The sequence below is a fragment of the Agelaius tricolor genome, unplaced genomic scaffold (assembly GCF_023055355.1).
Source record: "Agelaius tricolor isolate 1412-34295 unplaced genomic scaffold, bAgeTri1.0.p SCAF_23, whole genome shotgun sequence".
Taxonomy (NCBI): Eukaryota; Metazoa; Chordata; class Aves; order Passeriformes; family Icteridae; genus Agelaius; species Agelaius tricolor.
The window spans coordinates 11,696,271-11,721,981 of record NW_027269283.1 but is presented as its reverse complement, the minus strand read 5'-3'; the positions used below and the strand labels follow the sequence as shown (position 1 = coordinate 11,721,981).

The 25,711-nt window shown below is 48.2% G+C and overlaps 1 protein-coding gene across 3 annotated transcripts; it reads left to right on the top strand.

The window, feature by feature from the left end:
* The first annotated feature begins 1,166 nt into the window (after positions 1-1,166).
* DOK5 (docking protein 5) lies at positions 1,167-23,927 on the top strand. 3 transcript variants are annotated; one of them, XM_071446588.1, is made up of 8 exons: positions 1,167-1,417; positions 12,287-12,394; positions 16,659-16,773; positions 16,861-16,980; positions 17,727-17,877; positions 20,144-20,279; positions 21,463-21,611; positions 23,333-23,927. In XM_071446588.1, the coding sequence occupies exons 1-8, from the start codon at positions 1,352-1,354 to the stop codon at positions 23,445-23,447; spliced, it is 960 nt and encodes a 319-aa protein (XP_071302689.1). In that variant the 5' UTR covers positions 1,167-1,351; the 3' UTR covers positions 23,448-23,927. The 3 variants fall into 3 exon arrangements, with proteins under 3 accessions (XP_071302689.1, XP_071302688.1, XP_071302690.1); XM_071446587.1 differs by having other exon boundaries at positions 1,168-1,417; positions 17,688-17,877; XM_071446589.1 differs by having other exon boundaries at positions 1,172-1,417; positions 17,688-17,877; positions 21,491-21,611.
* The last annotated feature ends 1,784 nt before the right edge of the window (positions 23,928-25,711 follow it).

The following is a 25,711-nucleotide window of genomic DNA, read 5'->3' as shown; positions in this document are numbered from 1 at the left end:
GGCCCCTTCCATCAGACGTGGATTTACCCTCGATAACCTTTCCCAACCTAAATGATTCTTCGATTCTGTGACCTGAATAACTATGGGCAGCTCTTCCCCACAGCCCCGAGCTCAGCCCAGCCGGGGCTGCTCCCCCTGGTGTGCTCTGTGCTGTGTCCCTGCTCTGCCGTCTCTGCCGTCCCGTCTGTGATTTCCACCTCAGGATAATTCCCAAAGTCAAAGCCCGGAGCCTGGCTGACCTCCTTGGGCCGTATTTGTGGCTCTATTAAAAGCAGTTCTGCAGAGCTGAGCAGTCCCTTTTCCAGGCCATGGTATTTATAGCCTGGCCCTGGCAGGTGACCCGTGTGGAGCCACCGGAGCCCCTCTGCTCTGCATCTCCGGAGTGCCTGGCAGTGTTTGTACGTTCTTGGAAAAGGAGAACTTGGAGCCACACAAGGCAATCCCAGGCAAGGTCTGTCCTTCCTGCAGCCACGCATTGCTCATAGAAACCCAGCTCAGGCTCCGGGGACGCTTCCCCGGCACGGGGCAGCAGCTCGGGTTACCGTCCGTCGTCCCTCGTCCTTGGGAGGGGATTCCGGAGAATCCCGCCTGAATTCCAGGCACCCGAAAGACTTTCTGGGACAGGCACTTCGCTCCGGCTGGGCACCTGCGGCTGCGGGCGGTGCGGGATGGGCTGAGGGTGCGGGCACGGAGCAGCGGGGGCCGCACAGGGAGTGCGGGCAGGAGCTGCGACAGCTCTGTCCCCGGCCCGGAGCGCTCGGGGGCGGTGCGGGAAGGTGCGGGAAGGTGCGGAGCGCTCCGGGGCGGTGCGGGACGGAGCGGAGCGCTCGGGGCGGTGCGGGGCTGTGCAGAGCGCTGCGGGCTCGCTCCGGGAGTGGAGCGGATCGTTCAGAGGGCGGTGCGAGGCGGTGCGGGGAGATGCGGGGTACTCGGGGGCGGTGCGGATCGCTCCAGGAGTGCTGCGGGTCGCTCCACAGGGCGGTGCGGGGTGTTCAGAGGAGCGGTGAGCATCGTTCAGAGGGCGGTGCGGGGCGGTGCGGAGAGATGCGGGATACTCGTGGGCGGTGGGATCGCTCCAGGGGCGCTCCGGGGGCGGTGCGGTCCCTCCCGGGGCGGCGCGGGGTGTTCGGAGGGGCGGTGCGGTGGGAGGTGCGGTCCTTACCGGGGCAGTGCAGTCCCTCCCGGGGCGGTGCAGTTCTCCCGGGGCGGTGCGGTCCTTACCGGGGCGGTGCTGTCCCAGCCGGGGCGGTGCTCTTCTGTTCTGTTCTGTTCCGCTTTCCCGGGTGCGGCCGGCGCTGCTCGGCCATGCGGGCGGGCTGAGCGGCGCCGCCGCCGCCTGTCCCGGGCGAGGATGGCCTCCAATTTCAACGACATCGTCAAGCAGGGCTACGTGCGCATCCGGAGCCGCCGGCTGGGGGTGAGTGCCCGGGAGAGCCTTCCCAGGGCTGGGCATTTTGCTGTTTATTTCTTTTCCCCTGCCACTCCTTTGTCCTCTTTTTGCAAGCTGAGCTGGGTGGGTTTTTCCGCAGGAAACAAAAAGATGAGGAGAGAACAATGAAGGCACCTGCATATGCGTTATATATAGGTGTGGATGGATATATTTATTTTTTCCTCTCTCTCCCGTCGGCAGCCGGGGATGCTGCGCTGCCTCCACCGCCGTCCCTTGGCTCCGGGAGGGACCCGGGGCTGGGGCCGTGCCCGGGGCTGGAGTGCGGGAGCTCCGGGCAGGGCTCAGGGTGCGGGAGCTCCGGGCAGGGCTGGGGTGTGGGAGCTCCGGGCAGGGCAGGGCTGGGGGTGCGGGAGCTCCGGGTAGGGCTGGGGTGCGGGAGCTCCGGGCAGGGTTGGGCTGGGGATGCGGGAGCTCCGGGCAGGGCCGGGCTGGGCTGAGGGTGCGGAAGCTCCGGGCAGGGCTGGGGTGCGGGAGCTCGGGCAGGGCTGGGCTGGGCTGAGGGTGCGGGAGCTCCGGGCAGGGCTGGGGTGCGGGAGCTCGGGCAGGGCTGGGCTGGGCTGAGGGTGCGGGAGCTCCGGGCAGGGCAGGGCTGGGGGTGCGGGAGCTCGGGCAGGGCCGGGCTGGGCTGAGCGCCCTGGAGCCGCTCCGGTGCTCCTGTTCCTGCTGCCACTCCGGGTTTGGGCTCCTCCGTGGGACGGGTGAAGCTTTGCGGTGTTTTCGGGGCGTTTAGAGTCGCTTGAGCTGCATGGAATGCCAATAAAATCCCTTTCGGTGCTGGTGTAATACCGAGGTTATTTCCAGGCTGTTCTGGGGCCTGTTCCCGGCTCCGGCTGTGCCGGGAGAGGCAGGGCAGCTCCCCGCAGGACCTGGGCTGCCGTGAGCTCTGAAATTCCAGGGCTGCTCCTCCAGCCCAGGGCTCCCCCGAGCCCCCAGCTCCCGGCAGGGAAGGACCGGAGGGCTCCGTGTCCCTGAGGGAGCCTGGCCCAGGGGATGCACCTGGAGGGAGGCTCCGTGTGTGTATAGAACACTTCAATTGGTGTATCTGCCTCTCAGGACCGGAAAGAAACTGATTTATTGTGTTTATTAAACACTGTTGTGTTGGCAGTTCAGAATTTGCTCCTTTCGGGGGAGTGTCTGTGGTCCTGTGAAACCCACTGCAATTACAGTTCCCTTCTCTTGCTGTACCCATTGTGGGCAATGACTTCTCCTCCACAGTTTTGGAACTTGTGTGGTGCTTTGGAAACAGGAATGATTGAGAAGCCTTCCATCAGGCTGGATTTCTCATCCCTGCACTGGCAGGCACAGCTCATTCTGTAAAACCACGAGATTCTGTGACATTTTGAGGGAATGTCATTGTAGTAAATTGGGCGCAACTGTGTCCTGATTCAGCCTCATTACTGAGCACACATCAGTGTTCAGTTTGCTCTGGTGTAAAGGATGAGTAAGATTAAAGTGTGATGCATTTCCCCATGCTGTAACAGCAAGGCTCAGTGAAGGTCTGAGTAAGGCTTATCCAACCCCACAATAGCTGTGAATGCTGTCAGTGCTGGTGCCTTCCTTTACCAAGGCTTTCCAGACCACTCTGAGGGTGCTGCTGCTGAGGAAATGCTGCATGCCCTCTTGGGATGTGCATGTGACAGCTGTAAAGGACTCATTTCTCTCCCCCCTCTACTCAGAGCACACTGGGAGGTGCTTCTTCAATCGACCTTTTTAAAAGACATTAAAAGCAAGACTTGAGTCTCCAGCCTGCTCTCCCTGCAAAACTGATGAGTTGGATGTGGTATCATTCAAAAGAGCATTATCTGAAATATTCTTTCTCTTCTTCATGGACCTACGGCCTACAAAGTGTAGGTTTGCTGGCTTGTTGGGGTTTTTTATGGACCATACACAGGTTATAATTCAGGGCAGCTGTGGGTAGTGTTGGCCCACGACCCGAGAGCAGATGTGGCTGCAGATTCTTCCTGTGGCATTTTCTGTGAGCTGCTCCCAGCCCAGTGCCCTGATGTGCAGAAATGGGTAATTATCACCAGTCTGGGGTCTCTAGAGGCAGGGCTGGAGCCTGTCCCTGCTCCTTGGTGCCCCTTCCTCCTGGCTGCAGGTGTGATGGGACACCTGGGGCTGGCTGAGCCTGGATTCAGTCTCACTCAGTGGCTGCTGCCAGCTTGGCTCCTTCACAGGGTGAGGAATTGATTTCAACAGATTGTTTTTGTTTTTTGTTATTTGGGTTTTTTGGTTTTTTTTTAACAAATTATTTTGTTATTTTGTTTTTGTTTAAACAGCCAACAGGTTGTTGTGCTGGGGAGGGCTGTGGGACACCCAGGTGCCAGAGAGGGAAGAAGACACTTCAGAGCATAGAAGAAAAACTTTCAGACAACTTCCCCATGCTGTGAAAGCATCAGGAAGGACCAGGCTGCTGCAGCCCCTGCAGGACCCTGGTTAATGAGAGAGAGGGATCTCACACTCCCTGCTGTGTGGAGGATGTGGGTGGGAGTCACTGAAATCACTCCCTGTGCTGGTGGCACAGCTGCAATCAGAGCATCGCTCTCCAGGCTGGACGCAGCCCCTGCCCGTGCCTCTGTGGCAATTCCATCTCCAAGGGAACTGGGAGCCACCAATTCCCTGCAGAAATGGCTTTCCTGAGGAGCTGGGGTGCAGGTGCCACATCTGCAATGAAAGGGGAGCAGAGAAGCAGCTTGCCTGAATCCCAGCCTCTTCTAAAGGAACATGGCAGTTCTGGAAGGCCCTGCTTTGTAATTCCAGAATTGAATTTGGGCTAATTAGCTTTGCACCTGAACTCTTGCTGCGTGCTTCAAACGTGTGAGTTTAATTGAATATTATTTAATAGAATAGTTTCCATAGCAACATTTGTACCACATGTGTCTTCTGCAGAGCCAGGTTTATTCAGGAGAAAGCTCCCCCCTCCTGACTCTTGCCATCCTTATAGGGAGGAGAATCACTCCCCGAGCTGGTGGTGTGGGGCTGGTGTGTCATCAGCAGTGACACACAGGAGCCTGTGTGCTGGGAAATGCTGACAGGGCAGGAGCAGCTCCTCCCAGAGTGCTCCAAAGCAGGGAAAATCAGCTTGGCTTTGGGAGGAGGGATTCTGCCAGGGGCCACCAGGAGCTGTGCCTGGGGAGGGGGGCACTCAGGGCTTTTGCAGCTGGTGGAGGGGTTTGTATCAGTGCAGGAAGCAGGGCTGGTGCTTTATGGCTTCTCTCTGTCTAACAAATCCTTTTTGTGCTCGTGGTTTTCAGACCATGCCTCATTCTGTGCTACAGGTGTGACCTTTCTGAGGGGGAGGGCATCGTGGAGATGATGGAAAATCTGTTCTTGGCTTCCCATTTTTGGGGTGAGGGGATGTGAACACACCTGAGCTTTCTCTTTAGGTTGTGCTGGCTCAATTAAAAATACCAATTAAAATCAAAACAGGAGCAGATCTTTGAAGTGGAGGGGTTTGCAGCGCTGCTGAGCGTGAGGAGCTGCACCAGGGAAGTGTGTGCTGGTTCCAGGCTCACTTTTTGGGTTGCACTCCCTGTCCAGGCTGAGCTTCCCCTTCCTGTGTCCACTGCTGGGCTCTGGTGGGAGATGTGACTGCTGGGACTGCAGCAGTGGAGCTGCTCCCTCCCTGGTGTGACCCTCCTTGAGGACAGAAATGGGATCTGTGGGGGTCAGGTTTCTGTGCTCGAGGGGCCTGGCTGGCCCAAAGCATCTTCATCACATCAGGGGGAAGGAATGTGGAGTCAGGGGTGTCCTCCAGCATGAGGGCACTCCTGGGCAGCCCCTGTCTGTGGGGGTGTGGGGTAATTGAGCCCTCAGCTTGTGACAGGAGGGAGCTGAGGCTGCCACAGCTCTGCAGCCAGCTGTTGGCTCCCAGGAAATGCTGAAGTGCTGTCAGCAGTGCTCAAGTATTTCTGGATTGATTAAAAAACTCATTAAAAAGAAAATAGTTCTCGGTGTTCTGGATTGCCTGCTTTGCTGTGATGAGTGGCTTTCTGGCAATATTAAACTTTCACCTGAAAGGAGGAGGGTGTGGAGCCTTGCTGTGTCTATTTGAGTGCTGGGTGAGGCGTTCCCTGTGCACGGTGGCCAAGGCTGAACTGGGAACATCCAGCAGTTCTGCCCAGGGCTGTTCCCACAGGGCACCAGTGCTGGCTGCACACCCTCACCTCAGATGGGAAAACTTCTGTCTCGTGCCTAGGAATTTGGAGAAACTCCTGCACAAAGCCCAGGACTCGTCCAGTTCAGCAGAAAGGTTTGGGTGTGGAAAGCTGCAGAGAGATTGGAGCTCTCGGGGTTCGCTGTGCTCGGTGTTAATTAAAGTGAGTGCTGTGCAGCCTCATGGAGCAGCCTGGTGCTGCACGTTGCCTGTGCCATGTACTGTGACAAGTTCTGCACAGCTCTGGTGCTGTGAAACCCTGTGGGAGGAGAGGCAGAGTGGGGGAGAGACAATCTGCAGGACTGGAACCATATGGTGGGAGAGATTTGGGGCTTGAATACATGTGCCAGCAAGTTGATATGAGGATTTCAGAGCCTGGGCTGTGAAAACTGGAAAGAAGAATGATGTAAGGCTGGGGGAAGGGGGAAGAGAAGGGAAAAAGTTGCCTGTGTCTCCATTTGAAGCAGCTTTATTAATAAAACTCTGTTCACCTCTGCAGCTCCTTTCAGGCTGGGAGTTGGAGAGGGGGAAAAACTGAACAGATTTCTCAGGCACCAAGTGCAACCTGCAGGATATTAATGCCCCTGGAAATTCAGAGTTCTCCCGAGCTGCCAGATAAGGTGTTAGAATATATTCACAGATATTAAGATTTCTTATTGCTTGGAGCTTGTCAGTGGCAGCAGGGATGGGATCCAGAACATTCCAGGGGAAGTTGGAGCATTTTCCTGGAGCTGATGGGGGGAAGGATCCCAGTAAAGGCCAGGGCAGCTCCCTCTGGTTACTGGGGCAGAAAACCCTTTGGGTTTTGTGTGGCACAGAGATGGGGGATGAGAGGCCAGGTCTGTGTCTGTTGTGGGGTTGTGAGGGTGCCCAGGATGAGGTGAGAGATGAGAATTTGACTCCAAGTTCTCAGAAGGCTGATATATTTATATTACATTACATTACATTACACTATATTATATTATACTATATTATATTATACTATACTATATTATACTATACCATACTATATTATACCATACTATATTATACCATACTATATTATACCATACTATATTATACCATACTATATTATATTATACCATATTATATTATACTATATTATATTAATTGTACATTATATTATACTACGTATTATATACTACATATATACTACATGTTATTATATATATTATATATTATATAATATTCTAAAACTATACTAAAGAAAGAGAGAGGATACATCAGAAAGCCAGAAAGGAATGAATATAAAAACCCAAGACAGACGTAGAGAGTCCAACACAGCTGACTGTGATTGGTCGTTAAATTAAAACAATTCACGTGCTGGGTAAACAATTCTCCAAATCACGTTCCAGAGCAGCAAAACAGGGAGAAGCTGAAGCTTCCCAGGAGAGGAAATCCTGGCAATTTCTGGGATTTTTCATGACATACCACAGTGACATGTGTCCTGATGGGGTCAGCCTGGGCTGGGGGATCGGGGTGCTCTGCCTGCCTCTGGAGGAGGCACAGGGAGGTTTTGCAGCTCCCATGGTGGAATTACATTTTGTTTCTTTTGGTGTTTGACTCGTGGGGACAGCACGGAGTGATGAGGGTCGTAATTTGTTCCCAAAGAACCCCCCCAAAAGCCAAAAAGAACAAACCTCAGAACTATTCCTGGTTTTCCCTCAAAACGTTATACAGATCGTGATTTGGTGTATGAAAGTCTTGCTTTGATGGTGGCACATTTAGGAGGGGGAATGGTTTTTTTGTGCTTTCCAGCCTGTTTTCAGATAAATCACCTTCTGTGTTCTTTGGAGGATGGGCTTCGTTTCTGAAGTCAGTAATTCCAAATGTTTCCACGGGCTGAACTGACTCCTAAACAAGGGCCTCTTACCCATTTGCTATCCTGTTTAAGATTTATATTTTATTGTAACAAGTTTAAAGCAAGTCTGACCCTTTTTCCTTTGTCCCTAACTCTTCCCTGACCTGCTGGTTGTGGATCCTGGCTCTCTTTTCCCTATTTCCTCTTCCTTTGGTAGAAAAATCTGTGATTTCTGACAGCCCCAGCCATGCCAGGTGTGTCAGGGATGATTGCACAGGCAGTGGAAGAGAAAGGAAACCTGATTATAAACAGGTGAAATTTACTCTGTGGTGGTTCTGGAGCCCTTTCATCACCAGCTCCTTTCCCAGTGTGAAATTCTCCCTCTGCTGTGCAGGAGCATTGCCCTGCAGTGAGATCAGGGATAAATAACATTTTGCAGAGGCTGTGGAAACACTTGAAAGAAAGTAACAGATGCAAGGGCTGCTCCTGAGAGTGACATCTTAATTTGAGCCTGACATCTTAATTTGGTGTTTGTGCAGCTCCAGGAATGCTGGGGAAGATGGACTGTTCCATTATCTTTTTGTCTGGCTTCATCAAGGGCTGTCAGAAATGCCAGCGAGAGTTCAGGCTGTTGAAATGAATATTGGTGGGGTTTTTGTTGTTGTTGTTTGACTGATAATGTCACTTGTTTCAGTTCAGAAGATCAATAGGGTAAAAGGAGTGGTACTTCCCCTCAGTAATGTCAATGTGAGAGGTTAAATTGTCCCTTTACTTGCCAAGTAATGTTTGTCTGGGGAACTCTCAATGAGTTCTCTGTGTCTGGCAAAGGAAAATTTCCTGTGGATGTCTCCAGGAAGGTGAGGGGGGATGTTTGCTGGTGCTCTGAATTAAAGTGTTCTGAATGGGCTCATCCCAGTGAGAGGCAGAGCCCTGGCACGGTGCTTGTGGTGAAACACAAGAGGCTCTTCCCTGGTAAAGGGAGGAGTGTAAAGCTTTTGGAGACATTTTTAATGCAGCTTTCCCCAGTTTGGATCTTCCTAAATGGGATTGAACTCCTGAACTCTGCCTTTAATTAGCTGGGGACATGAGAAATTCATGTGAGCTGGGTTTGTCCATGGAGCAAACTGGAAAAGGGCAGGAGGGCTGCAGGAGCCTGGGGAAGGGGGAGTTCTACCAGGGAAATACTGCCTCTGCAATCCTTGTTTCATTCAGTGGCTGACTTAAAGTGCTTCTTTAGGTCAGTATTGGTCCATTCATCTACATCAAAAGGAAAAAAAAAAAAACAAAACAAAACCAAAAAACAAAACACCAAATGAAAAGGTGCTTTGTGTCCTGAGGAGCCCAGAGCTGGACACAACACCCCAGATGTGCCTGATGGGGCTGGGCAGAGGGGCAGGACCCCTCCAGATGTGCTGAACAGAGGGACAGGACCACTCCAGAGGGGCAGGGTCCCTCCAGATGTGCTGAACAGAGGGACAGGACCACTCCAGAGGGGCAGGACCACTCCAGATGTGCTGAACAGAGGGGCAGGACCACTCCAGATGTGCTGAACAGAGGGACAGGATCACTCCAGAGGGACAGGACCACTCCAGATGTGCTGAACAGAGGGGCAGGACCACTCCAGATGTGGTGAACAGAGGGACAGGACCACTCCAGAGGGGCAGGACCACTCCAGATGTGCTGAACAGAGGGACAGGACCCCTCCAGATGTGCTGAACAGAGGGGCAGGATCACTCCAGAGGGGCAGGACCCCTCCAGATGTGCTGAACAGAGGGGCAGGACCACTCCAGATGTGCTGAACAGAGGGTCAGGATCACTCCAGAGGGGCAGGGTCCCTCCAGATGTGCCCAGCAGAGGGGCAGGGTCCCTCCAGATGTGCCCAGCAGAGGGGCAGGATCACTCCAGAGGGGCAGGGTCCCCCCAGATGTGCCCAGCAGAGGGGCAGGGTCCCCCCAGATGTGCCCAGCAGAGGGGCAGGGTCCCTCTCCCCCTGCCAGGGCCCGTCCCCGGTGCAGCCCAGCCTGCTGGCACTGCCCGGCAGCTCCATCTGCTCCTTCCTGCCCATCCCTGGGCATTCCCGGCTGCTCCCCGGGCACCGAGCTCTGCCTGCAGGGGCAATGGGGGAGGAATGGGGTGAATTTACCTGGTGCTGAGACAGGGCTCGCCTGCACGCCCGGAGCTGTCTGCAGGGCCGGCAGGGGCTGCATCGATCACAGCAACGCCGCTGCTGCTCCCTGCAGCTCGCAGCTGCTGCCGGAGGGTGACAGCGGCCGGGAGTGGGAAGTCATTCCCATTATCCCATCTGCTGTGGGATGCTTGCAGGGTGTTTGTCACCTCAGCTCTGCGGGCAGCTCCTAACAAGCATCATCACCTCAGTTCTGCAGGTGTTTTATCCTGTTTTCAGGTTGGGCTGCTCAAGGGTGGAGCAGCTGCAGCCCTTCTGCCGTGGCTGGCTTTGGATGCTGCCAGCTCAGGGCTGGAAAAATTGCTTTACTGGCAGAAAGAAAGGGTTTGTTCCTGTGCAAATTCTGCCCTTTTTTTGGGATCTCCTTAAAATTTCAAGTCCAGCTCTGAAGTACAACAAGTGCAGCTCTGAAATGCAGCTCCTGCAGATATTTGTGTGCTGTGGGGGGATGAAAAGCTGAGTTTGTGAGGGAGCCCAGGCTGCACCCTGCTGTAGCAGGAGTGTCCTTGGCAGGGCTGGGGTGGCTGTCACCCGGAGCATCCCATGCCCTAATTAGCGAGCTCTGGGAGCTGTTAATGAGCTGCAGCAGTGCCCCATAGCCTGTGGAGCTGGAGAATCAGATACTCTGGCACACAGGAATCATTGCAAACCCGGTTCTGCAGCTCCCTGATCCCACACTGGGCTGTGCCATGGCTGGCCCAGCTGGGCTGCAGATCCAGCTGCAGATCCAGCTGCAGATCCAGCTGCTGGCAGCACCAGCTGCCTGCCCAGAGCCCAGCTTTGGCCTCAGGGAAGCCTTTACTATTTCTCCTGCCCAGATACAGTCCCAGGCTGGTTCTCTGCTATCCAGTTTCATGCCCAGGATTAACTGTGCCCTTGTACAGAGCTTAGTAGATGTTCAAGGAGCCAAATCTGATACTGAGCTCCAGCCTGGCTGGTTTTTTTCAGCTCTCCCTGGCAAGGGAGGGTTTCTGCTGTAAATGTTTCTTGGCTCTTCTTTTGGAGTGGCTCTTCTCTCCCCTGATGGCCTTAAGCAGCCCTGAATTATGACCTGCTCTGTGTATGGTCTGTAAAAAACCCCAAAAGCCATCAAGCCTGTACAAACCCCATTCTTTATTCACATAACTCCTTTTTATACAGTTTTACAGACCTCATGTGTGACTCCAATTGATCAGGAGCTTTCTTGTTAATTACTTTATTGGTCAGTAACAAGTTGTTATCCTGTATTGATTGGTCACTCGAACCCCAATGTGGACATGCAGGAAAAGTTTGTGAGGGATAGTTTTCATTTTTCCATCTAATGGTGTAAAAACTGGTTGGTTTTCACCCAGGAATAGGTTATTATGTTAACAAACTGCTCACACCAGGATTGCTTTAGATGGGAACTTGCACAGTGCCAGCTTGCCTTAGAGGGAATGACAGCCAGAGCAGGCCTGATTTTATGAGACCTTTCTTGATGGGTCAGGCCACACTAATGCAGATTTTAACTTCTAAATTCAAATCTCCTATTCCTTATCATGTGGAATATTCTATTCCACGCTTACTGGGTGGAATAATTCCTGTTTCCTAGATAAGGAGGAGCATTTTAGGCTCTAGGAAAGGCAGGGTTGGTGGTTCTGTGCTCAGTGAGGAGCTGAGGATGCCGGCTCTCCCTGCCTCCCTCATTTCCAGGGTGCTCCAGGGTCTGGGTCTCCCCCAGGGCAGCAGCCCCTGGTTTCAGATTCCCTCTCTGCCTGTGAATGTTCTCAAACCCCAAAGCTCAGGCAATCAGAGGAGTTGGTTCTGCTTTACTTAACCACATTAAGGATTAATATAAGGATTAGGGATTTCTAAATGTTGAGGTTCATAGGGTGTTTCGGGGAGAAATTTGGTTTAGATATTCTGTTTTTTAGTGGGATTGATAATGAATTGTGAAAGAGTTGGAGAGATATTTTGTGGTATTGGTTAATTATTTGCTGGTAAACCAACTAAATAGGTTGAGAATGGCTTTTCTGGACTTGAAAAAGTAAAATAAATGGTATTTGATGGCTGGGATGCTGTGATCACTGAATTTGTGCTGTGAACCACTTGCTGAGGGTCTGTCTGGTTATTTGTTTTTTGTTTTGCTCTTGAAACCCCACTGGTTTTGGTGGCAGTTTGGGTTTATTTGGAAGCTGCCAGGTGCTGCTGATGGGGAGTGGGCTGTGAGCAGTTGGCAGGGCTGGTGATTCCTGCCTTTATAGGCAGGCAGGGTGAGCTCAGCCGAGAGCTCTGGCAGCACCACAGCTCTGAGGGGGCTGCAGGGAAAGGTGGCAGGAGCTGGAAAAAGTGGCTTTAAAACCCCCCTGCACAGAGCCTGCCCCAAATGAGTTGGGTTTAAATTCAGTTCGACCCTGGGAGCAAAAGTGACAGGGTGGCCCTGGGTTCTGCACTCAAATAATCTGCTTTTTTCACTGTCCATCATTCAGTTCCTGCTCCCTCGTGTTACCCTTACTCACAAAATGCACACAGTTTACCAAACAGAATTCACAAAAATCCTCCTCACACACAGGAATTTCTGGACTCAAAGAAGGAGGATGGAGCTCCCCAGCAGTTTGTTCTTGTGTTCCCTCTGAATTCCTGAGTGTCCACAGCTGATTGAGGATTTCCCTGCTCTGTGAGTGTTGGTGATGCTCGGGTCAGTGCAGATCCAAGTTCATTCTTTTGTGCCTCCAGATTTACCAGAGATGCTGGCTAGTGTTCAAAAAGGCTTCAAGCAAAGGGCCCAAGAGGCTGGAGAAGTTCTCAGATGAACGAGCTGCTTACTTCAGGTGCTACCACAAGGTAAGGCACGAGCTTCTCTCCAACCTTTATTGCTTGATTACTTTTATTACGTATGAAAATCTAAACTTTTGTGTATTACTTAGCCTGAAAATTGAGGTTTTTTTAAACTCTTAAGGTCCTAAACCTCTGTGTGTGTTTTCATTCAGTGAAGTAGAGGCAAAATAAATGTTGTTTGTAGCAAATATCTTGCTAAGCAGGTGAAAAATTACTTAATTTTGTTAAAGCCTTTCCTCTCCTCAGCCCTTTAAAATCACACCTGAAATACTTTGCAGTGGCTCCTGCTCTTCCTATTTACAGAGCAGCCATCCCAGGGAATGTGGGAGTTCCAAAGGCCCCTGGAGGTTCCCATTTTCTGGGATTGTGCCTCTGTGGGAAGACAGGAGGCAGCTGCAGGCACGAGGGGCGTTTCCACAGCAGTGAAAAGCTCTGCTGAGTTCTCTGGTATTTACAGAAGGAAGAATTTCCCTGCAGCCGCTGCTCTGGAGTGAGGCACAGCTCCTGCTCACCTGGGGGTTTCCATGGCGCCTTCTCCTGGGCATGGAGGTGGAAATAAGGAAAATAAGGAACCTTTTAATTCATCACCATGATTGTAGGCAGAAACTGAAGGCTGGGAATTATGGGCAGAAACTCCCAGGAGCTGGAGGCTGCTCTGCACCCACCCTGACAGGGATCTGGGAGGAAATCCAGGGAATCCCTGCCTCTGAATGCCACAGAACCTGGAATTCATTGGTCATCAAACCTTGGCTTTTTTCTAATAAGTCAGGCCCAGAAATAATTCACATTTCTATTAGGCACCTTCAGAAATAATGAGATTTTTCTCTTTGTTGTGGGAGGGCTGCACAGCGTGTGTAAGAACTTCAGCTCTGTGTCAATCACTGCATTTATTTTATGATAACTATTTAATATTATTTAATATCATTTTATCGTAATATTTTATTATAACTCTGTCGATTATTGATGCAAATCTGTGTTTTTCCCATAGTGTCCATGCAATATATGAGCAGCACCATGGGTAAAGGGTATGAAACCCAAGGGGAGCCTGAATGAGGCTGGAATTTCTTCTCTTCTTTGATGAAATTCCATGGCTCAGCACCTGTTTGCAGGTGTTCAACCCACAGCAGCCTGGATGTGCAGAGTAAAGCACCATGGAAAGCCTCACTGGCTGCACGAAAATCTGAAAACTGAGTTCAGGTTTTCATGAAAATCTGAAAAAATTGAAAATCATGAAAAAAAACCTGAAAATCCCACAGAGGGATATTTGTTTTAAGCCAAGTTTTGTCCCTGCTGAACACTTACTTCATTTCAAACTGTTGCTTCTCCTACCAATTGAATTTCTGGATCTCTCTGGCAGCTGATTTGATGGGAATGAACGATGAGCAGAGTCCAAAATCAGTCCCTGAGAACTAACACACAGTTTCAGTGTGGTTTTTATCAGAACTTTGCCAATCACGTGGACAGGACCTCAAAGGTCACCCAGTTCTTCCTCAGGGCCACCCTCCCTGTCCAAACCCTGCCCAGCCAAGCCTGGAACGCTTCCAGGCTGATGAGAAGTGGGAAAATTCTGGTTTTTCATTTGGATTTTGCGTGTATTTCCAGGCAGAGAGGGAGCTGAGATATGGGCTGTGGAGGGAGGTTTAGAGTCATCAGCTCAGCAAACTGACAGGACTCCTCTATTTTTAACAAACCTCCCTGAGAGGGAGCTAATGAATATTAAATGGCATTTCTGGGCAAAATGTGCTCATTTGCGAAGAGCACAGGTGGATAAAAACGCAGGTGGTGTGTTTTTTTTTTTTTTGTTAAATAAGCCTTGTAAATGTGTGAAATTTAAATGTGAATGGTGGAGCTTCTGAGAGTATTAAATATGAGCTGCTGGGAAAAGAGAACTTGTCCCTGCTGCTCTGTATGAGGCTGTAGCTGAATGATTCTGATGGAAATCATAGTTAATTATTGATAAAATAATTGATGACGTAAAACTATTGATAAAATAATTGATGACGTAAAATTACTGATAAAATAACTGATGACGTAAAACTATTGATAAAATAACTGATGACGTAAAATTATTGATAAAATAATTGATGACGTAAAATTACTGATAAAATAATTGATGACTTAAAACTATTGATAAAATAATTGATGACGTAAAATTACTGATGAAATAACTGATGACGTAAAATTACTGATGAAATAATTGATGATGTAAAATTATTGATAAAATAACTGATGACGTAAAATTACTGATGAAATAACTGATGACGTAAAATTACTGATGAAATAATTGATGACGTAAAATTATTGATAAAATAATTGATGACGTAAAATTACTGATAAAATAATTGATGACGTAAAATTATTGATCAAATAACTGATGACGTAAAATTACTGATAAAATAACTGATGACCTTTTGGAGAGTCCCAAATGTTTGCATTTGAGTTTGTCCTTGTCTGCAGCTCTGCACAGGGGCTGAGGCTGGACATCCTCACCACTGCAGGTGCAAAACAGAAATAATGTGTAAAACAGAAATAATGTGTAAAACAGAAATAATTCTTTTGGTGCAGTATTATTAACCTTTAAATCCTTTCTCATCTAATCCTGCTCTATTTTTTAAAAGTGGAAAGGTGACAGTGCCCTAAAATAAAGGTCATGTGGGAGCACTCAGCTGGGGCTTATGGAGTGAACTGGGAATTTGCATACACAAAGCAAATTGCCCACATAATTCCTTTGGTCCCACAAGGGAGGGAAAATAATTAGAATTCAGGCTGCAAAATATGCACAGAGTTGCTTTTCAGGTGAGTGTGTCTGATTTTCACTCGTTAAAAATAAATAAGCAACCACAAATTGCCACATTCTTGAACAAAATAATACCGGAGGAAGGAAGAAATTCTTATTTCTTTTGCCTTAGTGATGTGCCAGAAGAATCCTCAGTGTCCCAATAAAAACTGAGCTAATTGTGTCCTGCTGGCAGGAATACACTGAGCCCTCAAGGGGTTGAGTTTTAATCTGGTTGCATTAATCTTGCCTTGGAACAGCAGGAGTCATTTAAACTGTCTTTTCTGCCTGCTTATGGAATAATCCATTTGGAAAATTGGATTGTGGAACTTGTAATTGTTTTCCAGGCAAAGCTGTATCATTGGCAAGTGAAATGTTTCCAGTCTGACCACTCTGCTAAGGAGGAGCTGTTGAACATTTATTTTAATGATTGCTGTCACTGAGCTGGGAGTAAGGAGTGAGGCACCAGGTTCAGGGCTTTGGGTGTAAAAGCTATTTTTCCAAGCTGTTGTTTGGTTGCCAAACAATGAACTCTGTTTCTGAATCTTTAACACTAAAACACTTTCTGATAACGAAAACTGTGATTTTAGTTTGCTTTTTCTTTTTTGAAGTGGACCAGTCCAACAAATCCTCAACTAACAAATCCCTCAATAAAAAATAATACAGAGAGCAGCTGTTCCCCACTGCTCTTCCCCCTGTGCTGGAGCTCCACATGGGTGAATCCTTTGGGTTTCCATCTCCACCTCTGTGGTTCTGCTGGCCCAGGCTGGTGTTTCTCCTGCCCCTCGTGTGCACATTGCTCAGGCTGCAGGGAGCTCTGGTTCCACCTTTCCCTTGGCTGCAGCTCCCTGGGGATGGTGTCACACTGGTGTCCTGGAGAGCTGGAGTGTCACCGTGATGTTTTCTGAGAAATCCCTTGGCCAGGGTTTTTCTCCTGAGAAGCTGAGAAGCCTCAGAGGAAAAGAAAAAACAAGAATTATCTTCTGCTGTGGAATGCAACGGGTGCATCTGGGATTGGTCTCATGTGGTTGTTTTTAATTAATGGCCAATCACAGCCCAGCTGTCTCAGACTCTCTGAGAGTCAGGAGCTTCTGTTATTCATTCCTTTCTATTCCTTGCAAGCCTTCTGATGAAATCCTTTCTTCTGTTCTTTTAGTATAGCTTTAATATATCATTTTCTTCGAATATAATATAATATATATCATAAAACAATAAACCAGCCTTCTGAAACATGGAGTCAACATTCTCCTCTCCTCCCTCACCCTGGGACCCTGTGACCACCACCACCCTGCAGGACGTGGCTGCTGCATGTCCCAGGGGAAGGTGGAGTTTCCCACTGAGGCGGTTCCTGCCGGGGCTGCATCTCCTCCCTGCCACCCACTGCCTGCTGCTGCTGTCCCACCTTCCTCTCCCTCTTCCTCCCCTCTCTCCTCCCCAGGAGCACACAGATCCCTGCCAGGCTCCTCGCTCCCATCCCAAATTGTGCTTTTCCAGGTCACGGAGCTCAGCAACGTGAGGAGCATCTCGAGGCTGCCCAAGGGCGCCAAGAAGCACGCGGTGGGCATTTATTTCAGCGATGACACCTCCAGGACCTTCGCCTGCGACTCAGGTGGGCCAAACGGCCGCGCTCAGAGCGCCGCTTGTGGGACTGCAATCGCGATGTACCCACACGCAGATTTTCTGGGCATTTGTGCAGAGCTTGAGGCAGATGAGTGGTGCAAGGTGCTGCAGATGGAGTGCCTGGGAACACGAATTAATGACATTAGCCTTGGAGAGCCTGACTTGTTGGCATCTGGAGTAGAGAGGGAGCAGAGTGGTAGGTACAGAAATACTGACTTTTTGAATTTTTTTTATTGCGTTATTTTCAAGCCCTTTAGACTGTACATATGGATATTGGAAATACAGAGGAGCAAAACTGTTTTTCCAAGCCCTCTTTGCTTGTTTTGGGGGGTTGGTTTTGGTTGGTTGGGGGTTTATTTTTGGCTCTTGCTACCAGAGATAATAAATAAGTTATCTAGAATTATTTTGGAGTAGCACTTCTCTTTCTCAGATCAGTTAGTTGCTCTTGGAGATGGGAACGATTTGTTGTGTGGGTTTTTTTTTTGGTGTGATGTCAGTGGCTGAGGCTTTGTAAAGAGAATAATAAATAACAGTAATTGCATGGAAAACCTGAGCCCGTGGCTACTCCACTTTACTGTGCAAATGAGCTCATTACCTGCTCAGGCACTGGATTTATTCACAAATTGCTCACAACTTTATGAGCTGTTTGCAAATACCAGGATTATGCTGGTGCACTTCTCCTCAGGCTCTGAGTGCACACACAAATATTTGATGCCCTTTGGGCGCAGCATTTGACTGCCCCAAATACAATACGAGGTTTATAGAGTCCCAGGGAGGAATTCTTGGTGTGGGAATGAATAGCTCCAAGTGCAAAACAATAGGGATGGAGAGTAGGAAATTCCTTGAATGACTTGCACATGTGCTGGGCAGGGATTTTAGACTAACCTTTTGTTTTTCTCCCAGAGAGATTCAATGTGTATTTGATGCCATCCCCTAATTTAGATGTGCATGGGGAATGTACCTTGCAGATAACATTTGAGAATATCTGTCTTTGGGACATCCAGAATCCCAGAGTCAAACTGGTCTCGTGGCCTCTCAGTGCCCTGCGGCGCTACGGGCGGGACCCAGCCTGGTTCACCTTCGAGGCGGGCAGGTAAGGTGGGCTTGGCTCCTCTCTGCCTTCCCCAAGGGGTTCCAAGGGTTTGGGGGCTCATCTGCAGCCAGAGGCCAGCCTGGACCCCTTGCTCCAAAAAAAAAATTTAAAAAAAAAGCAATTAAAATGGTGAAACAAATGTGAATCCTCCCCCAAAAATACGAATTGAAATGGTGATAAAAATATAACCCCCCCCCAAAAAACTAAATTAATTAAATTAAAACTAATTAAATTAAAACTAATTAAATTCCATTTCCTGATTGAGAAAAGAATTCCCCCTAAAAAACTGATTGAAAGAGTGATAAAAATATAACCCCCCCCAAAAACTAAATTAAAGTGGTGAAACAAATGTGAATGCCCCCCAGAAATACTAATTGAAGTGGTGACTAAAATATAACCCCCCCCAAAAAAACTAAATTAAAATGGTGAAACAAATGTGAATCCCCCCCAAAAAATGAATTGAAATGGTGATAAAAATGTAACCCCCCCCCCCAAAAAAAAGTAAATTAAAATGGTGAAACAAATGTGAATCCTCCCCAAAAAAATGAATTGAAATGGTGATAAAAATATAACCTCCCCCCAAAAAACCTAAATTAATATGCTGAAATAAATACGAATCCCCCCCCAAAAAACTAATTGAAATAGTGAAACAAATATTACCCCCCGAAAACCAAATTAAAATGCTGAAATAAATATTAATCCCCCCCTTAAAATACTAATTGAAAGAGTGAAACAAATATAACCCCCCCAAAAACTAAATTAAAATGGTGAAACAAATGTGAATCCCCCCAAAAAAATGAATTGAAGTGGTGATAAAAATATAACCCCCCCCAAAAACTAAATTAAAATTCTGAAACAAATACAACCCTCCCAAAGCAATTACAATACTGAAACAAATATAAACATCCCAAAGAAATGCAATTAAAATACTGAAACAAGTGTAACCCCCCCTTAAAAAAATTAAAATTCTGAAACAAATATAACCTCACCAATCCCAATTAAAATACTGAAACAAATATGTCCCCCAAGCCCAATTAAAATAGTGAAACAAATACAAATACTGGTTAAAATACTGGAACAAATCTACACCCCTAAAAGAATGCCAAATAAAAATAGTATTTATTGTTTCAAGGGAAAGACAAAAGTCTGCAAAACTCATTAAAAGTCCAAAAGGGGAAGACAAATTAATCCTGCCTGACACAGATTCCAGAGAGAGCCTAAATATAAAAATCTGGGTTTGTGCAGGAGCTCTCCAGAGCTTTTGCACGTGTGGAGGAGCAGCTGGGTGTGTCAGTGACCGCACCAGGGCTGCTCACAGGCACAAATGATCCCCTTTCGTTTTTGCCTTTTTCCTCTGTTCCCTGAATTCTTTGCCCGTCCATCTGTAGCTCTGTGGCCTCTGTTGTATCAGTGGCTGCTTTTCCCAGTGGTTTTCCATGGCTTTTCCCTGGGCAGAAAGGCAAATCAAATTCCAGAGCTGCAGGTCCTGGGGCACAGGGCTGTCTTGGTTCTTGCTGGGAAGTTGAGAACAACTCTCAGAGATATTTCATGGACAGAGCACAGCCAGTGCCAGGGGGCTCCAGAGAAGGGGCTTCACCTGGGGGGGATTGCAAAATTGCATCACCACTTCTCCTCCTAATTAGTGCTTTTTATTAATTATGTTAATTCCCTAAAGCCTAGAAAATGTCCTCACCCCTGTGGGGGTGGCTTTTGTGGGCATCTTTCCACAACTGCCCCTGGAGGCCTTCTGATAAATATCCACTTTGACATTACCTCCTTATTAAATGATCCCAACTTCCATTTCCTGGCTGAGAAGAGGCAGAAAACAGAGGGTGGCAGTAACTTTGTTCCCTCCTGGCTGAGAAAAGGCAGGAATAGAGGGTGGAAATAACTTTGTTTCATTTCCTGGCTGGGAAAAGGCAGAAACAGAGAGGTGGAAATAACTTTTTTCCATTTCCTGGCTGAGAAAAGGCAGGAACAGAGGATGGCAATAACTTTGTTCCCTCCAGGCTGAGAAAAGGCAGAAACAGAGAGGTGGAAATAAGTTTGTTCTATTTCCTGATTGAGAAAAGGCAGGAACAGAGGGTGGCAATGACTTTGTTCCATTTCCTGGCTGAGAAAAGGCAGGACCAGAGGGTGGCAATGACTTTGTTCCCTGCCGGTGTCCTCCCCCCGGTGTGAGGGAATTTTGGGGTGGCACGGGGAGGTTCTGGCTCCGTCTGGGCTGGACCCTCGCGCTGCCCTGGGCTGTGCTGGTGCCTTGCAGGATGTGTGACACGGGAGAGGGGCTCTTCATCTTCCAGACCAGGCATGGCGAGGCCATCTACCAGAAGGTGCACTCGGCCGCCCTGGCCATCGCCGAGCAGCACCAGCGGCTGCTGCAGAGCGCCAAGGACGCCAGGGTACGCAGGGCACGGGCAGGGCACGGGCAGGGCACGGGCAGGGCATGGGGAGGGCACGGGCAGGGCACGGGCAGGGCACAGGCAGGGGGGTCCACTCCGGGCACCCACCCAGACTGGGCTGCTCAGGGGGCTTGTTGTGCTTGTTGTCATAATCATCATGATCAGTGTAATTATTACTTAATTATTATTGATATTTTTATTATTAATAGTAAAGTAATTATTATACTTTGATTATTATATTATTATATTTAAGAATTATACTGTATATTATTATTATTATTATTATTATTATTATTATTATTATTATTATTATTATTATTATTATTATTATTATTACGATTACTATTACTATTTATTATGCTCAGTTATTAAATTCAGGGCAATATGTATAATTAGAATTATAGGAATTACAGGAATTCCTGCTCAAGGATAAAAACAACAAGGACATGCACATTCCTTGATGCTTGTGGGTACAAAGTTAATTTATTATTATTATTATTATTATTATTATTATTATTATTATTATTATGCTAGATTGTAAAATGTAGGGCAATCTGTATAACTGGAATTCCTGTTCAAGGATAAAAACAACAAGGACACGCACATTCCTCAGTGCTTGCGGGTGCAAAGTTAGTTTATTCAATACTATTATTATTATTATTTGTATTATTATTTTTATTTCATTTTATTTTCTGTTGTTATTATTATTATTATTATTATTATTATTATTATTATTATTATTAAATTCTGCTTGATTATAAAATTCAGGGCAATATGTATAGTTGGAATTCCTGTTCAAGGATAAAAACAAGGACATGCACATTCCTCAGTGTTTGTGGGGGCAGAGTTAGTTTGTTCAATATATTATTTATTATTAATTATTATTTTTTGTATTATTATAATTATTTAATTCTGCTCAATTTTAAAATTTAAGGCAATACATATAACTGGAATTCCTGCTAAAAACAATTCCTGATAAAATTCCTGATAAAAACGACACGCACATTCCTTGATGCTTGTGGGTACAAAGTTAGTTTGTTCAATATTTATTATTATTATTATTATTATTATTATTATTATTATTATTATTATTATATCAAATTCTGCTCAATGATAAAATTTGTGGCGATATGTGTAGCTGGAATTCCTGTCAAAAGCAATTGCTGATACAGGCGTGCTGCAGGTGTGGCTGACGCTGTCGTGCCTTGCAGCTGCAGCTGAGGAGGAGCGAGCGGGCCGTGTCCCTGGGCACCGTGGTGCCCCTGCCCCGCAGCGCCTACTGGCACCACATCACCCGCCAGCACAGCACGGGGCACCTGCTGGGGCTGCCAGGTGAGGACACTGCCAGCTGGGCACTGCCCCGGGGGCACTGGGACACTGCCCTGACACTGCCCTGAGGGCACTGAGACACTGCCCTGACACTGCCCTGACACTGCCCCAGGGGCACTGAGACACAGCCCTGACACTGCCCCGGGGACACTGGGACACTGCCCTGACACTGCCCCGGGGACACTGGGACACTGCCCTGACACTGCCCTGGGGACACTGAGACACTGCCCTGACACTGCACTGGGGACACTGAGACACCTCTGACACTGCCCTGGGGACACTGAGCCAGCCCTGACACTGCCCCAGGGTGGCACTGAGACACTGCCCTGACACTGCCCTGAGGGCACTGAGACAGTCCTGACACTGCCCTGGGGACACTGAGACACCTCTGACACTGCCCTGACACTGCCGTGGGGACACTGAGACACTGCCCTGGGTGGCACTGAGCCTGAATGCTGCTCTGCTCCATGGGGGTGACACTCATGGGGATGGCACTTATGGGGGTGACACTCAACCTGATCTGCTGCTCTGTTCCATGGAGGTGACACTCGTGGGGGTGATACTCATGAGGTGGCACTCATGGGGTGATGCTCATGGGGTGACACTCAGCCTGAACGCTGCTCTGCTCCATGGGGATGGCACTCGTGGGGGTGACATTGATGGGGTGACACTCAGCCTGAACGCTGCTCTGCTCCATGGGGGTGGCACTCAGCTGAACCCTGCTCAGCTCTCTGGGGACAAGGACGTGTCCTGTTTGGGATGGGCAGCTGGGGATGCTGTGGCCAGCAGGAGCAGGGACAGTTTGGGTGCCGTGTCCCCAGTTTAGGAAGGACATTGGGGTGGTGGAGCAAGGGCAGCACGGCTGGGAAGAGTCTGGAGCACAAATCCTGTGAGGAGCTGAGGAGGCTCAGGACAGACCTGCCCCAAATCCTCAATGCTTCTTGTACCACTCGGTTCCCTTCCTCTGCATGGCTGCCTTGTACTGAGAACCTTCATTATTCCTTTTGTGTGCTTGGTAAAGTTCACCCAAAACATCCCCCAGAACAGGGAAAGGAGGGGAAATAAAAGGAGATGCTCAGACCTCAGAGGAGCCGGCCCAAAGTCAGCTCCGTGGAGTTGTGTTTGTTTTCAGAATTAAAAACCCCAACAACAACAACAACAACAAAAAAAGCCTTAAAGGAACAATTTTTCCCGGTTCTTTCTTTCCAACACTAGAGGGGGCAGGCAGCCCGTGGAAAGCTCCATGCAGAGCAGGGATGGAGGATGGAAGCAGCGCTTCCCTGCCTGCCCAGGGCTGTTCCATGGATGGGCCATGGCAGGAGGAGCTGCTGGTGGCACCCTGGGCACAGTCTGTGCCCTTCCCCAGAGCCCTTGATTAAATCAATCATTCAGCACGGAGCTGGCACGAGAGAAATAGACTGCAGGGGTACAAACCACTTCTTTCATTTTTAGAAAAATATCTTGCTTGTTAGACTGGGAAAAAAAAAGATCTAAAAGAGCATTTTTACATTTGAAATACAAGTCAGAACTTTGAAAAAAAATTTAATTTGCTTTTTATAAGTTTATGTTCTGAAGGAAGGGGTAAAGAAAATCTGCGTGGGTATTTCTGAGCTGGAGCAGCGGATCAGGCGGGGTTGGACTGAATGAATTGATGTGTGTGTGAGTCCTGCCTGGGGTGCTGTGTTTAACTGGGCTGTTGTGTTTTTCCCCCTGGCTCTCTGAAGGTGTTCCCAGCCCCCTGCAGCTCCATGGCACCGAGAGCTTCCCAGGCTGCAGCTCAGAGGAGCCCAGGCCCAGCCTGGCAGCCTCTGTCCTCTGAGCAGCTGCCCCGGGCCGTGACAGGGCCGATGGCGACCGAGGCTGCACATGCAGAGAAGGCCAGGCTGGATGAAGAATTCCTGCAATGCAAAGGATTTTTGTAAACTTTGCCAAAAGCAGAAACGCTCCTGTGGATGTTGGGGAGAGGAGCCAAACCACCAAACCCTCTGGTGTAACTTTTATATACACTGGACGGAGAAGAAATCGCTCCCTAAACACTCCCACTGGTTTTGTATGATAGGTATGTTGTAAATATGTGAGAATCTGCTGTAGTGTGGTTATTTTGGCTCCTGACACCGATTTGTGGCAATGCTTACCTTGAGTTATTCCCATTATTGTGAACCCTGTTCCTGATCTCTGGAATGGTGGCCAGTTTGAAGCAGCTCTTGGATACAATTTTTCCTGTTTGAAGACTTGATTGATTTCTTTTAAAAGAATCTCCTCTTTCCTGTATTTATTTCCATCTCTGTAAACATTGAAAATAAAAAAAGTCCCACGCAATTTGTGGTGCAGTGGGTTTTGTTGGTTTTTTTGTTTTGTTTTTTGTCATTCAATTAGCACAAGCTAATTTTCTTCTAGGACAGAATAATTGTCTGGGGCTTTGAGTTAAAAATAGCAGAAGGTAAATGCTGGATTTCCACATTCAGGAATGTTGTGGGAGCAGAGCTGGAGGGGAGGGAGGCTCTCAGGGAAGCTGAGCCCTGAGAGTGGTGCCAGGCAAATGAGTTTCTGAAGGAAATAAAATCAATCTGCCATCGTTGAGGGAGGTACCCCACAGTGCAAAGATAAACTTAATTAATTGTAAATAAGGATTATGTTCATCCCTATTTTTATCATAGTTCAAACATTTTTTTTTTCTTAAATAAAGATCTTCCATTTTTTTTCTTGATAAAGATTTAATAAAGCACTTTTTGCCTCCTTGAGGGAAGGCAGTCATTGAAGTGGGTTGGTTTAGCATTCATCTGAATGAAACACCTTTTATTTTTCCAGCTTTCCCTGCTGTCAATGCTTACTCTTATAATTGTGTTTAGCTTTCCTTTCCCTTGCACCTTACAGCAGAAAAGCTTCATTAATATTTAAGCAGGTGAGCATCTCTAGAATTTGTGCTTGCAGGCAGGTTGGCAGTCAGTTAAAGGGCCACAGAGATAATTAATGAATTTGGGCAGAGCTGTACCTGAGCCCTGGTGCTGGGCGGTTTGGGGAGCCCTAACATCCCTGCAGCCCCAGGCACCCAGATCAGGGCCAGGACGTGAAATCTGCTGCACTCGACAACTTCCACCGGGGCAGATTGATCCTCTGCTCCCACCAACCCTAATGAAGCATCCTCTGGCTTGTAGGGAATATTCTGCCCCTGCCACGAGCCCTGTAGTGTTTGGAGGAAAGCTGGTTTCAGACTGGAGGCTCTAATTAGAACCTGGGCCGCGGCTCTATTGATTGCTCCGCTCTTCTGGATTTACCAACGCAGGGGAAAGTTTGTTGTGGTGGTTTTTTATTGCCTCTGGGTTCTGATGTTGGCAAACTCCTGACCCCCAGAAGGAAAACACTACATTTGACCTGAGGCTGTGGAGAAGGCCTCCAAAATTGATGGGAAGAACTGGGATTACAAGTGTGTAGTATGATTGGAAGTGTTTAATGTCATGTAGTAGAAAACTTAGAGATTAAAGTTTTAAAATATAGGAGTATCTAAAAAACAAGATAAAAATTTCTTCTCCTTTACCTTCTTCTTCATAAGTTGAAGTAGTTATGTTGTAACTAGACAAAAAAAGTCCACATTGTGGACTTGGAGTGGTTACTTAGTAAGTTAAAAGTAAAAATAATTTAGATGTCATTTCTTAATTAAATACTGTAACCTTAAAAATCCTTATAAAGAAAGATAGTAGGTTTTGATAATCCAAAAAAAAGGAAAAAAAAACGGGAATTGGGTGCTGAGGCATCAGGGTGGTTGCTTTGTCCATGAGTGTTTTCCCAGCTTTTCCACACTCTGGGAATCTTGCAGGTAAAAGGAGGGGAGGCGTTCATCTGCTCTAAGCCATCACAAAGCTCATTTTATTCGCGCTGGTGAGATGAATTTTTGGTTTTCCAGCCGCGGGATAGGGAATGAGGGGATGGATGAGCAGGAGGAGCCGGGAGCGTTTGTCGGTGCAGTGCCAGAGGCTGCCACGGGATGCCAGCAGGAGATGCGCTGAGTCCTGCTCTGGAGCCAGCAATTGCTGAGTGCCCAAACCTGCTGCTGCTTCGGGTACCCTGGCAGGGGGATGTGGCTGTGGTTAAAATAGATGTGGAGT